A 14,027-nucleotide genomic window follows, 5' to 3' on the forward strand; every position below is an offset into this window, starting at 1 on the left:
GCTCCGGGAATGGTCAAAACCTTATTCGTTGAGACAATACCCCAGAGATGCTAATTTGATGATGATGAATTAGTGGATCCAGTGCTTTCTTCTTCCCGCCCCTAGTCCAATGGAACCCCCCCCCCCTTTTATGAAAGTGCTTGCAAACCCGAAAAAAGAATTTTCGGAATGACATGAGCGTTTGGGACCTATTCTTATAAGTTACCCAGCAATAAGTGCCTTGATGAACACACTTCGGGTCAGCACTGAAAGCACATCAACCACCATGGTGCTGCAAGCCCTCACAGCCTAGACACGATGACACAATTATCAAGGACGTGCTCTACCACTGAGCTAATAGCCTATTATGTGGGCCTCCCACTAGGGGCCTACTATGCCAAAAGGCTATATCTATGTTTCCTCCCATAGAAAGTATTTATCTACCTAATAACAGAATGACTTCCTCTTTGAAGATTAAAAGAAGTAAACAAAAAAAATGGGGGGGGGGGAGTCATCTGCTTTTCATTAGAATATTCATATATAATTCTGGTAAGAGTCAGTTCATTGGAATATAATATTAGTCCATAATGCATATGGTATCTTGTTGGCCCAATCATTGTTTGTCGTGGCCATCTTTTGTATGATTCTCTTGATATTCTTACTATCTACTTCAACTGATCCATTGGTTTGTGGTCGATATGGTTTGGATATGTATCTTTGGATCTTGAGATGATCACATAACTTTTCAACTTCTTCTTGTAAGTGATTCCATTGGTTGGAGATAATCTCTTGTGGTAATCTGTGTCTGGAGTGATATTCTCTATAATAAACTTGGCTAACTTTGTGGCCATGAGCTTAGAATAGGACTGTGCCTCCACCCACTTAGTGAAGTAGTGTATTGCAATGAGAATGTGCTCATGTCCATTAGAAGACTTAGGGATGACCTAACCAATGATGTCAATGCTTCAGGTTTCAAATGGCTATGGTGAACTTAGAGTGTGTAACTTTGACGTGTTATGTGAATGAGATTGGCATATATTTGACATTTATGACATTTCCCAACATAATCAGCACAACCTGCCTCTATGATGTTCTAGTAGTATCATAGTATCAACATTTTCTTAGCCAACATTCTGGCATTCATGTTAGGTCCAAATATGTCTTGGTGAATGCGATCTTTTATTTCTTTTGCTTGTTCTTCGTCTTCACACACAAATTGAACTCCATCATATGATATTTTGTGTAGAATGCCCTCGTGGAGTATGAATTGGATAGCGTATCTCCTCAGGAACCATTTTTCCTTGTCGGTTGCATCCTCAAGGTATTTTTCGTCTTGGATGAAATCATTAATGTTAGCGTACCATTGTCATGCATTTGCATTTAGTGTACAAACCATATGATTGGGTGATACTTCTTTTTCTTGGACCGTGAAAGGCTGAATTTTTTACTTCTGTTTGGACATTGATCATAGATGCTAGGGTAGCCAAGGCATCGGAAAACTGGTTGTTATCTCTCTGTACGTAGTTGAATGAGATTTCTTCAAAATGGTGTGTTAGCCATTTAATGTGCTCTGAATATGGTATGAGTTTTTCATCCTTGGTTTTCCACTTCCCCAACATTTGACATATTACTAGGGAGGAATCGCCAAATACTTCGAGCCTTCTGATGCATATGGCTATTGTAATCTCCATACCCACGCATGCTTCGTACTCTGCCATATTATTGGTACATTCAAATTTTAATGGGATGTACGAATGAGATGTGTGACTTGTCAGGGGACATTAGTAAGATTCCTGCCCCAATTTCCTTTGGAATTGGCTGCTTCATCAAGAATAGTTGCAGTGGTGTATTTTCTATCGTGCAACTCATCACGTCCTCGTCGGGGAATACGTCTTCGAGAGACCTTGTTTCAATTGTATGATGGGATGATTAGTGATCTATAATTTCTCTTTCTTTTACAGACTTTTGTGTTGTGTATTGAATGTCAAACTCCAATAAAAGAAAGAGCCATCTTGCTAGTCAACATGTCAAGGCTGGTTTCTCAAAGAAGTATTTGGTTGGATCCATCTGTGAAATCAAAGTCACTGGGAAGGCAAGAATGTAGTGTCTCATTCTCCTTGTTGCATACCAATACTATGCATGTCTTCTCCAGTGAGGAGTAGTTGGCCTCTTAGGCTAAGAATTTCTTGTTGAGATAGTATATAACATGTTCTTTCTTTCCTTCTAAGTTGTGGTACGCCAACATTGCTCCCATTGTTCCTTCAGTTACTAATATGTGAAGTAGTAATGGTAACCCTGGAGTTGGAGGTACCAAGATAGGCGGATGGGTCAAGTATCATTTTATTTTCTTGAAAGCTTCTTCGTAGTGCTCTTTCTTTTCTTTTGGTTAATCCCTTCTTGAGAAATTTAAAAATAGGTTCACATAGAACTAACTGCTAGTTGCGCGATAAACTGGATAATGCATTAATCCTCCCTAGGAATCCTTTGATTTCCTTTTTTGTTTTGGGTGGTGAAAAATCTAGGATTGCCTAAATTTGGAGGGGGTAACCTCAATTCCTTTTATTTTTTTGAAAGCCTCTTGGCTTTGGTTTTTTCTTTTTTAGCAATCGAGGTACACGCACAAAGCCCGGTCACTAAATAAACCGACTGACATATTGAATCCTTCTTAGGAATCTTCTGATTTCTTTTTCTGTTTTGGGAGGTGGAATTTCTAGGATTACGTTAATCTTGGAAGGGTCAACATAAATTTCTCTTTGGATGATCATAAATCCTAAAAGCTTTTCGGTTGTCGTGACTAAAACACACTTCTATGGGTTGACTCTCATCTCGTCTTGGCTGATCCTTTGAAAGAATTTTATTATAGCTATCACGTGATTGTCTCGATCCTTGGACTTCACTACCATGTCATCGAGATACACCTCCATTTCCTTGTGCATAAGGTCATGGAGAATAGTAGTGGTTACTCTCTGATAAGTTGCCCTAACGTTCTTTATCCCAAAAGGCATCACTTTGTAGCAATATGCGCCCTATTGTGTAATAAATGATGTCTTCTCCTTTTCCTTGAGAGCCATCTTGATCTGATTATAGCTTGAAAATCCATCCATGAAGGATAAGAGAGCATGCTTGGCTGTGTTGTCTACTAGAATGTCTATGTAGGGTAGCTGGAAGTCATCTTTTGGGCTTGCCTTGTTCAAATCCCTAAAGTCCACACACGTTCTAACCCTTCCTTCCTTCTTTGGAACAAGAGGATGTTTCCTAGCCACTTCGAATATTCACTGACTTCTAGGAAACTAGCATTACGTTGCTTGGTAGTATTCACTCTGGTCTCATGTGCCTTAGATTTTTCTTAACCAACTTAGCATTTGCGTAGAGAGGTAATTGGTGTTGCACTATGTCCGTGCTAATATTGGGCATGTCATCGTATGTCTATGCGAACTTGTTTGAATTATTTTAAAAGTTCAATTAATAGTTAGGCTTCTTCTTGTGTGAGGGAAGCACCAAGCTTAAGCTTGCGAGGTGTTGTTAGGGCTATGCCCACACTCCTATAGTTGATTTTGATGATAACAAACATATGGAAGATTTCACAATTTTCCTTCAAGTATTGTTTTGTAGAAACTTCATATCAAAGATCGAATTTGACGAATAAAAAGAAGAAATGAAGATTGAAGTCATCAAATAAAGAGTATCAACAAGTTAGTATCAATACTTTTATCAAACGGTATTAAGCTTTAAGAAATCAAGATGTGAAGCTCATCTCTCAAGACAAGGACTTACAAATGAATTGATTAAAGAAGAAGTGCCAAGAAGTGGAAGATCAAAGTGAAGAAGCTCAATGGAGATCTTCTAGAATAAAATACTCTTTTATATATAATATGTAACCTTCCAAAATATATACGTGCATGCACACCATGCATTGCATATCATTATAGTAGAATGACCTTAGGACATCCCTCGACCAAGCATGGAAGTCCTTAGGTGGTGTTAAACAATTAGGAAGCATATGTTCTCGTGATATTCTATGAAAATCACAACGACCTGACTCAAGGGTATTTTGGGTATTTTAAATGTCGGTATTAAGAGATGAAACCATCTTGAAAATTGTAGAAAATAAAGTCAAGATTCCAACGCAACTGGTATAAAGTCAATCCGAGGTCGGAGTAAAAAGTTAGGGCCAAAATACTGACATTGGTTAGTATGACAGAAGTCTATCAAATTTGGACAGAGCCTGTGGGCAGTCGACTGCTTGGGAGCCCTGATCGACTGGCACTATCCAAGACCACAGGAAATCGATCTACTACCTATGGCGGTAGACCAATGGACCCAGAATATGACCGTTAAAGCCTATTTACTGCCTAAAATGACCACCCAACCTCACCTATGAATATCTCTAATGCTACTCATTAAGTAACAATTAATCTTAACTTTGGAGGAGCATTATTTGAGCATTAGAAGTGAGAATTGGTCTATACCATGTATTGAGTTCAAGTTCTTCAAAGGTGCATTCTTTATTATCATTGCATTTCATTCACGCACCACACAAAAAGCAATTCTCTTTTATTCCACTTCTCCATTTTCTATTTCACATTAAGTCTAGACTGTACTTAGGCCTGTTTAAGGACCTTCTCATTCTTAAGAGATTGTAAGGATCCTCTTATCTTTAAAAGAGTGTAAGGTGCCTCTCTACCTTAAAGGAGTTTACACATCAGTCAGAACATAGAATAGGGGGAGAAACTCTTGCTCCTTTGGAAACTCAAACTCCTTGAAAAAATTTTAAAACATATTTGCTTCTTTCAATGGAAGGCCTACAGAGGAGAAATTAAAGCTAGCCAAAGGGTAATGTGCATGCATTTTTCTGATACCCATGTCATAAGCAAGATCATATGGAAGCACTTATGTGGTTACATTGGAAGAAGACTTTCCTAAAAGTGATCCAACCCATGAAGCCCAGAACAAGGGAAGGGCTTATAGACGCATGTGCGAAACATACAAAAAGCTAATGAGAGGCAATGCACACATCATAGGGAAGGAGGAAACTAAGAGGCCACTTAAGATGAGGGCCATATGTGAAGGAGTATCAAAAATACTAGTAATCAGGTGCTCACATACTTACCCTCCTTCCTTCTCCCCCTTGTCCTCTACCACAACAATCTTAACCCCCGGCATTCCACACTTTATTATAGCTACTTTCTTCTCCCACATATTATCCCTCATGTCACCGACCATCTCCATCATAGCATCCAACATTATATCCCTATCCTCATCAAACCATCCATCATCATTCCTTACATCTCCATCATATCACCTAACACAATGTTGGTGAATGATGTCTTGTATTCTGTCACAGTTTAATTTAGGGAGTACTAGTGCAGGACGACAATCCCGTTAGTCGATTACAGGGTGTGGGGGTTGCAAGGGGGGCAGGAGGCCCCCCGCATAGCGGGGGGTGTAGGGGGTGCATCCCCTGCTCTAATTTTTTATTTAAGGGCAGTTTTGTACTTTTCAGATTAGGGTTTTCGCTATATATTTGTAGCGAGAGTTTTTTTCTATGTAATGCAAGCAATATTGAGAGGTGTGAGGACAAGCACTGTAATCCTATTCTCCATTGATAGTGAAGTGAGATCTCATCTCACCGATGATGTATGCAATCTTGCCGAACCTAGTAAACTTATGTGCATTATTTGTTCTTGTTTTTCCATTATCTTCTGCATCGTTTTAGAGTTGCATTTCTACAACATAATACCCTCCATCTCCATCATACCATCCAACATCTTCATTTATTACCCGATTACCCATCATCTCGTGCGTATAACCTAGGATTAGTAGAGAACCCTCCTTCCTACTACCAAAATTGCTCTTAGGAGTGCTAGATAGATGAATACCATTGGAATGAAATGCTCACGTTACCCAATTCTCCAAAGACTACTTCCATTAGGTTAGTCAATGCTCTGTAAGGTGAAGAATCTGAGATAGATCCAACAAGATCCAACAACAGTAATCAATTCTATACCACCTCAAGAAAATGAATCTCCAATCTACTTCATTGAAGAAGTTACAGATATTTGATGAAAGTAGTAATAGCATTAGTTGTTGGTGAGAGGATCAAAGAGGGACTTCATCTGATTCTTATTGCGTAAGATATTCATCTGATTCTTATTGCGTAAGATATCAAAATGAAGAAGATAATTTTGACAATGTCATCAATGAGCTTTGAGGATATGACCTAGATTTCAACCTTAACGAGGCCATTTGCTCTATGATTTTTTCCCATTGTGATTGTATGAACAATGAGGGGATCAGCAACAATGACGAGCCTAGTGATAGTGTCAATGATGAGGAGGAAGATGAAGACGAAAACGAAGAGGATGAAGATGATGAAGAACACACCAAGGAGTATTGAGATAGTGCCACATCGACTGTGGGTAACTCAACTATCTTGTATAAGGTCCACATGAGGCCACCCCACTTCAAGCCAATTGGTTTTAAGATGGAAGTTTTTAACATGGTATTAGAGCAGGTACATTGGGCTTCCATCAATGATGGACTCCTTGCTGGACCCACGAAGATAGAGCTATAAGAGGCCTACACGTAAGGGGAAGTATTGAGATAGTCCCACATTGACTGTGGGTAATTCAACTATATTGTATAAGAGCCACAAGGGGCCACCCCACTTCAAGCCAATTGGTTTTAAGATGGAAGCTTTAACAAGAAAGAATATATGAGTGATGAAGAAGATGTGTCCGAGTAATATTTATGTGCAATTCATGGAGATGATTCAGATACCAATCCCATCAGTGCCATGCACCATACACGTCATCTAGTTTGATTATGAACTAATGGACATGAGTGAAGATGATTAGGAAGAAGAGAGAGAAAGATCTAAGGGTCACAATATGAGTGAGGAGGAAGAAAATCCAAGAAGGGAAGAAGAATTTGAGCCACACTATGTGTTGTACTATGATTTTATAGAATGGAATGAAGACATAGCTTGACAGCTAGAGATAATGGTGACAAGACCAGACATGACAAAAAAAATGTTGAGTGTTGTAGCCATTAGCCAAAGGGAATACCTCTAGCAAAAATTTGCAGAAGCAAATGAAGAAGATAGCCTTGAAAGAGCAATCCATTAACTCTACAACTTGGTGGAGATTATCAATGCCTGAGCCTTCGATATTTGCGGAGGCCCTCCACCTCCATCTCTAGAATGTGATCAATTGGAAGAGGAAGTACCAGAAGAATAGGACCTGATGGTAGGCATTATTACCATCATGGACAGTTATGAAGATGACCGGTATGCTACAAAAATCTTCAAAAAAAGCCTCCAAGCATAATGGGAACCCGGAGTGGTTGGAACTTAAAAAAAAAATAGTGATTGAATAACGAGGTGTCAGAGAGACATGGCAGTATAGCACATAGGTGGAACCAGAAAACCAAGCATTGAACCAACTAAAGAAGGTGCAAGTGAATATCTCTATTTGGGAGTTGTTGATGGCATCTTCCACACATCATGAGGCGGTAATCAAATCACTCATTAATGTACAAGTGCTCTCTCCAGTGATAGAGCTTCTTATTGGGGCTGGTTCATGACACTAAAAGATCCCGAATAATGGCTTATGAGGCGTTAGGAGAGGAGGTGCCGGTCCTATGTATGGAGATGCTTGCTATTTAGGAGGGATTATGTTGAACATTGAAAATGGTTTCATGGAAATTTCTGTTATATTTGATACCATGTTGGCAATTGATATTATTAATGGGAAGATATGTGGCCCTTGGAACATGCAAGTCATCATAGCAAAATCCTTTACCTCTCATCTTTGCTAAGGTGTAAGGAGTTTAAGCAAGTTTGGAGAGAACAAAACCGGCAAGCGGATTATTTAGTCTCTTCTCCAACATTAGCTGTTAAAACAATTTGGCATCCTCCTAATTTCACTTACTTCCAGATGTAATTGTTTGTTTAATATTTTTAGTTGTATTCGCCTTGTTTGATAGGTAGGGCCTATCCTACCTGCTTTAGGGACCTCTTCCCCTCTTATTTCTAGGGGGGTTCTTAGGAGGTGCTTCCGTGTGTATTATTTTCTCTTTTTCTTTAAACATCAAACTTACCTTTACAAAAAAATAAATTAAAATAAAATAAAATTATTACATATATTCATTCTCAATTCAGTTCATTAACACATTTATTTGATGTGAATACTCTCATAGTCTTGACCTAATTAATCTAATCCTTGATAACACTTGCTCATGTTCTTTATTGAAAAACTGTTTAAAAAAATAAATAACATAAAAACTCCAATGCTCGTAATAATCCATCCAACCAATGTATTATAAGGGAAGGGAGCAAAAGAAAATATGGTTTGTTAAATGCTGGATTAGGATCCATTATTTTGGTCATCAACTGAAAATATTTTTTTTGTATTTCTTTCTTTTTTTCTTCATTGTGCTTGATCAACTTGGGCAGTAGTTCAAAGCTCCATGATTAATTGATGGGGATTTTAGCAGGATTGGATTAAAGGCTGAAATTATTCTATTTAGATTTTCATTGTTTTGGGTTATATAAGGAAACTTTTTTCTTCTTTTTTGATAAAAGGTTTTGTAACGACACTCTTACCCTTTTTTTTTTTTTTTTTGTCGGGGGGTGTAAACTTCTTAATAAATTTCTCTTCTTTAAAAATAAAAAATGTTAATGATTAAGTCAACTTCAACACAAACTGGTATTTTGATTTATCTCAATGGTCCAACCAATGGATCGTTTGTTGATTCCTATCTTTGTGTTTGAGTGCATAACTGTGTCAATGTTTACTGGGTCACCCATAGATACTCTATATGGGTGCACAGGTCATCCATGAGACCTTTTGTCAATTTCTTTTCATGGAATCTAATGTCTATTTTTCTTATCATATCTAATCTACTACTCAAAAATAAATAAATAACTAATATAATAATAATAAAGTTCATCAGCAAATACGAAAGGAGGTAAAGAATGACCTGCATAAAATTAATGAATAAAAAAAAAGTCTCTTAAAAATCCAACATGTGATAATTTCCTATGTCTACAACTTTAGAAATAAAATATGTTCTAGGGAATAGGCATCATTGTTTGAGGAATCACATCAGATTAGCTGAATCAATCAGATTGTATTAGTATTGATCTTGACTCTTAGTCGATTCTATATTGCTATATTGATATGAGCACAGGGAAAAAAAATAAAAAAAATTTAATGACAATCAAGGGTATTTCTATCTGATTTAGACTAATCCAAATTAAAATTGAATCGATATCGACCTTATCTGATCTCAAGATCGATTCAGGTATCTTAAAACAAGGTCGGAACATTCCTAACAAATTTTCTTTGGTAAAAGGGATATGCTTCACAATTAGAACTATTGACTTTAGAAAATGACTGATGAGTTAGAAAAACAATTTTTTTTAATTTTTTATTTTATTTTTATTTGTCTTTCTTCTTTCGATCATGTGGGTGTCATATAAATGAAATGATTTTTTTGCATCACCACTTGTGTGGGATGGTAGATTCCTCCCCCACTGGCAATGCAGGGAACTCTCTCCCTAGACCAAGCGACTTTCATGCATGAGAGTGTTTGTTTCATAAATTAATTAAACTGTAAATAATTTATCAAAAATAAATAAATAAATAGAGAGAGTGTTTGTTCCGTAAAATTAAACTGTAAATAAATTATCAAAAATAAATAAATAAAATGTAAAGAAAATATATCAATTAAGCATAAGTGCTTTACCAGTTATTGCAATTTTTTTTCTTCCACGACACTGGTTCCCCATTAGTTGCCATCTTCAGATACCAACAATTAAAGATAGACACCAACACAAATAACTTGGTGGATTACATAATTATGGATTATATTATTATTGATAAATACCAACACAAATAACTTGATGGATTACATTATTATTGTCACACACATAATTAACAGAAGCTGTGTATGAAGACGATGACCTTATGAGCGCTGCAGGTATTTTAGGGACTCCACCTGTGATTTTCCTTTTGGACCCTTCATCCTCACATAAAGTCTATACTGGTCGAATGTCATGGGTGCATAAAGAGGTGGACAATCTGGTGTCACCAGCTCCTTCAATGGTTCAATTGGAATATTACTCTTTGGGTTATAGAAGAAGGCAAGCGAGAGACGATCTTTGGCTGAATTTACAACCACCCGGTGCTCAACACTCTTGTATTTTGCATTGCTCAACACCTGATCAGAAAATTTTAACCAAATCATCAAGAAATTCATTCACGTGAGATACAAGAATGTATTTATATATACATGTATAATTAATTAAGATGGTGGACCTTGGCACAAGGGTAAGGTTGTAGTCAGTATGATCCTATATATAACGTTCAGGTCCCATTAACCTTAGGACAATATTGTCCTCTTTGGGCCCATGGGTTAAGCAGGTTCGGTACTAGGTGTCACATTCTCCACCTGTAACACCTTGACTCTATTAACTTTGGCACAATATTGTTCTCTTTGGCCATAAACCTCAAGGTTTTAAAACACATTGTAACATATTAAGGAGGCTCGATATTATCAATTTAACCCAGCAACCTCCCCCTAGACGATGTGGAATTAAAATATGGGCACCCAATTCTCTGATACTTGCCATATTCTTAATAGAGACATCTCACCGATCACCCAAGCGAATTCAATGACTTACTGTATTCTTAGATGTCATACTATAATTGGACACTATGGAGGATCAAATCACCATGCCTGAAGCAAGAATCTTTTGCTTCACTCAAAACTTGGGAGTCAAACATGATTTTGTGTATTTTCTTCTTCAAAATGAAGGGTGAATAATTCTTAAAGAAAAACTCAAAAGTGGGTAGTCATGTGTTTTTTTTCTTTTTATTTACACTTCAGCTATACTTTCTAAATACAAATATCAGGTTACATTCACTTCAGTGTCCATTTTGTGTCGGTCGTTTTTTTTTTTCTTGTTAACCAAGGTGTCCGGGCCAGCTTACGTGCACCTCGACTAATCCTCGGGGAGACTAGGGGAGACTAGCGTAACAACCCACCGCCTTGGTCTCCACTTAAATCAAAAAGCACAGATGAGGAATCGAACCTGTGACTGTGTGTCTATCCACACAATTTCCAATTCGCCCTAACTATCTGGACAACCCACGGATGGGTGATTTTGTGTTGATCTCTGACATACGTGGGGACAATCAATTCTCGCTACAGCTCCCATCTCTTCTTTTCATCATCTTAAGTTGTATTAATGAAGGATAACTAAGCAAATTCCTAACTATCACAACAATAAATTACGGGTAACAAACATGTAAAGCCAACATATTTGTCCATTCTGTGGTTAGGATAATTTAGAGACACGGGGAGATACCTGAATCTGATCGCAGATGTTGATGATCAAGGCGCCGGGAGCCGCTTTTACGGTGACCCAAGAGTCTCTCTGGCGGACCTGAAGTCCGGCGTCGTGAGCCTCAGGGAGGAGAATGGTCATTCCTCCTGGGTCAGAGTGTGGGGACAGCCCAAGTGTGAGGTCTGGCTGAGGACACTTGGGATAGAAGTTGGCCCTCAGGCACGCACCGATGTCGTCCCCTCCGAACGCCTTCTGCAGACGATCCTGTCCCAAACCCAAGTTAATGGAGAAGAGCTTCATCAAGGTTCCAGACAGCTTCACCATTTGCCCACAGTACTCCTCGATTGTCTCCCTATAGATGATTGGTTGATAAGAGAAGACATAATATAGTATAATATTTAGTTCTAAGTTATTTTTTGATTATCGTGAAGCACTCATGGAACGAGTAGAACATAATTCTTGAATTCATGAATCAGAATTCGACTATACAATCATACAAATTATCATTTGGGAGTTAATCAAGCTGTTAATCTCTTTTCAGAATATTTAGATTCAAGTATCTTAGAAGTAAAGTTAAAAGTATATGTGAAACTTACCTGAGGAGAGTTGGAAGGGAAGGCCACTTGTCATGATCCTTAAGGAAGTAGGGTAGGTAGTAGAGGAAGAAATAGTCATTCCAATCCAGAATGGCTCCCTTCTCAACCCCCAATCTACTCCCATAGCCTTCATAGGTTAATGGTGTATTGGCATAGACTTGTTTCTCCTCTATGGGAAGAGAGAAGAACTGGCGCCACAGTTGGAGAATTCGACCCATAAGCTCCAAGCTCACGCCATGGTTCACCACCTGTAAGAAGCCCCACTCTCGGCAAGCTTCAGAAATTTGATTCATGATGATGGTCGAATCGATATGGTCGTCGCCGAAGAGTAGGTCTCCAAGATCTATTAAGGGGATGTTGGGTTCCTGATCATAAACTTGTTGGGGCTCCGTAGCTATAGAAGGTCGCTGGGACGGTGGCTTGATGTATTGATTGGGGATGGTGGATACACCGCTTTCCGACAACGATTGGACTCGGACTATGGGTTCGGGCCAATCACCATGTTGTGGGGATAGGGAACTCATGTTTTGTAACTCTGGTTGCAAGAACTACGAGTAACTCTGATTGCAAGAAGTACGAGAGATGGTGCAAAAACATATGGCTTGGTTGGTTTAAATTTATAGAGTAAGGTGTAGAGAAAGCACCGCCTGAACAGGGTGTGATGTGCGTAATCATAGGTACTGGCAGGAGCTTATGGGTTGGTTTGTGAGTGAGAGAGAGAGAGAGAGAGAGAGAGAGACATGGACGTGAAAGAAGTCAAGAACGTGTGGATTTTTTTTTCTTTCTGTTAGTACAGTTTTTTTGGGAAATGTTTCATGTGGAGAGAGTGGCCCTACTTATGTGTGAGGACCAATGGGAGCACCTGAAAAAGCATGAATTAGAATGTTATTTTGCATTTTTTTATGGGGTGGAGTGGTCATTTCATGCCTTCATGCGTCATTTTGCACCACAAAGATTATTTTAAGTGAGGAGAGAGAGAGAGAGAGAGAGAGAGAGAGAGTGGACGTGAAAGAACGTGTTTGTGGAATTTTTTTTCTTTTTTTGTTTGTATATTTTTTGGAGGATGGAAAGTGTTTCTTGTGGGGAGCATGGCCCCTGTGCATGTGTGAGGGCCTACGGAAGCACACGACAAAGCATCAACAAGAACGTCAATTCGCATTTCTTATGGGATGGAGTGGTCATTTCATGCCCCCATGTGTCATTTTGCACCCTTAGAGGTCAGTTCAAGGGGAGAGAGAGAGAGAGAGAGAGAGAGAGAGCACTACTATATGCTACACTCCTGGACAAGAATCATATTTCCCCAAATTGAAATTTCATTCAATTTTGATTTTAAGCTAAAACCCATCTATTTGAATTGAACCAAACACACATAAAACGTTAACCATATAAACTGAATCCAAAATGAACACAAACCATATTAAACCCTAAAAGTTTTAAACACGAGTTCAAATATTTCAATATTTCCACTTCGTATCTTTCGTCCCATCTTCAGATTGACTCTCCTCACTTCTCTTAATTATGTAGTTTTAACAGTTTTGCGCTTCTGCTCATTTTGGAGTACTTAAGTGCTTCAGTAACATATCTTTGTAAAGCTTATAGGAAAAATCTGTAGGTTAGTCATTTTCCCGGCTATGATGTAAGGGGCGGATTATATGGCAGTGTTTAAGCATCATATATCATACTATTATATAAAAGTATGTACTCATGTTTCGTGGCTAATCTTTTATTTGACTTTTTTACCCCTCTTACTTATTTAAATACATCAAAATTTTCATTATCTTTTTAGTCAATTCTTTTTATTTTTTTGATATTGTTGGTACCCTTTATATATATTTTTTAATATTTATATATTTTCTAAATTTTAGTTTCTTTATTCCTATCACATCCCTTTCCTTATCTCTCCCTCATTTTTTCCCACTTTCCTTTTCTTCCTCCCCTCTCACACGTTCTCTTAAGTTGGTCTCTTTTTTTCTTAAAATCTATATCTTTTTTAAGAGAAAAGCAAAAAATATATATTTTGAAGAGTTTTCATAATACAAAAAAGAATCTTACTAAAATTTCTCACTAAAACAAATCTATATATTTCTATTTTCTCTCCT

The 14,027-nt window shown here is 37.9% G+C and overlaps 1 protein-coding gene across 1 annotated transcript; it reads right to left on the minus strand.

The window, feature by feature from the left end:
• Positions 1-9,798: 9,798 nt before the first annotated feature.
• LOC122080680 (jasmonate-induced oxygenase 1-like) lies at positions 9,799-12,502 on the minus strand. Its single transcript, XM_042647493.1, has 3 exons — positions 11,929-12,502; positions 11,354-11,684; positions 9,799-10,203 (listed from the first exon to the last, which is right to left on the minus strand). The coding sequence occupies exons 1-3, from the start codon at positions 12,450-12,452 to the stop codon at positions 9,949-9,951; spliced, it is 1,110 nt and encodes a 369-aa protein (XP_042503427.1). The 5' UTR covers positions 12,453-12,502; the 3' UTR covers positions 9,799-9,948.
• Positions 12,503-14,027: the final 1,525 nt, after the last annotated feature.

Source organism: Macadamia integrifolia, chromosome 6 (assembly GCF_013358625.1).
Source record: "Macadamia integrifolia cultivar HAES 741 chromosome 6, SCU_Mint_v3, whole genome shotgun sequence".
In the NCBI taxonomy this organism is placed as follows: domain Eukaryota; kingdom Viridiplantae; phylum Streptophyta; class Magnoliopsida; order Proteales; family Proteaceae; genus Macadamia; species Macadamia integrifolia.

Bases quoted from the DNA above. Each gene is read 5' to 3' on its own strand.
- LOC122080680 (XM_042647493.1), bottom strand. From the start codon at position 12,452: ATGAGTTCCCTATCCCCACAACATGGTGATTGGCCCGAACCCATAGTC. The intron at 11,685-11,928 runs GTAAGTTTCACA...AATCATCTATAG, and splicing joins TCCCTTCCAACTCTCCTCAG to GGAGACAATCGAGGAGTACT. The intron at 10,204-11,353 runs GTATCTCCCCGT...TTTTCTGATCAG, and splicing joins ACATCTGCGATCAGATTCAG to GTGTTGAGCAATGCAAAATA.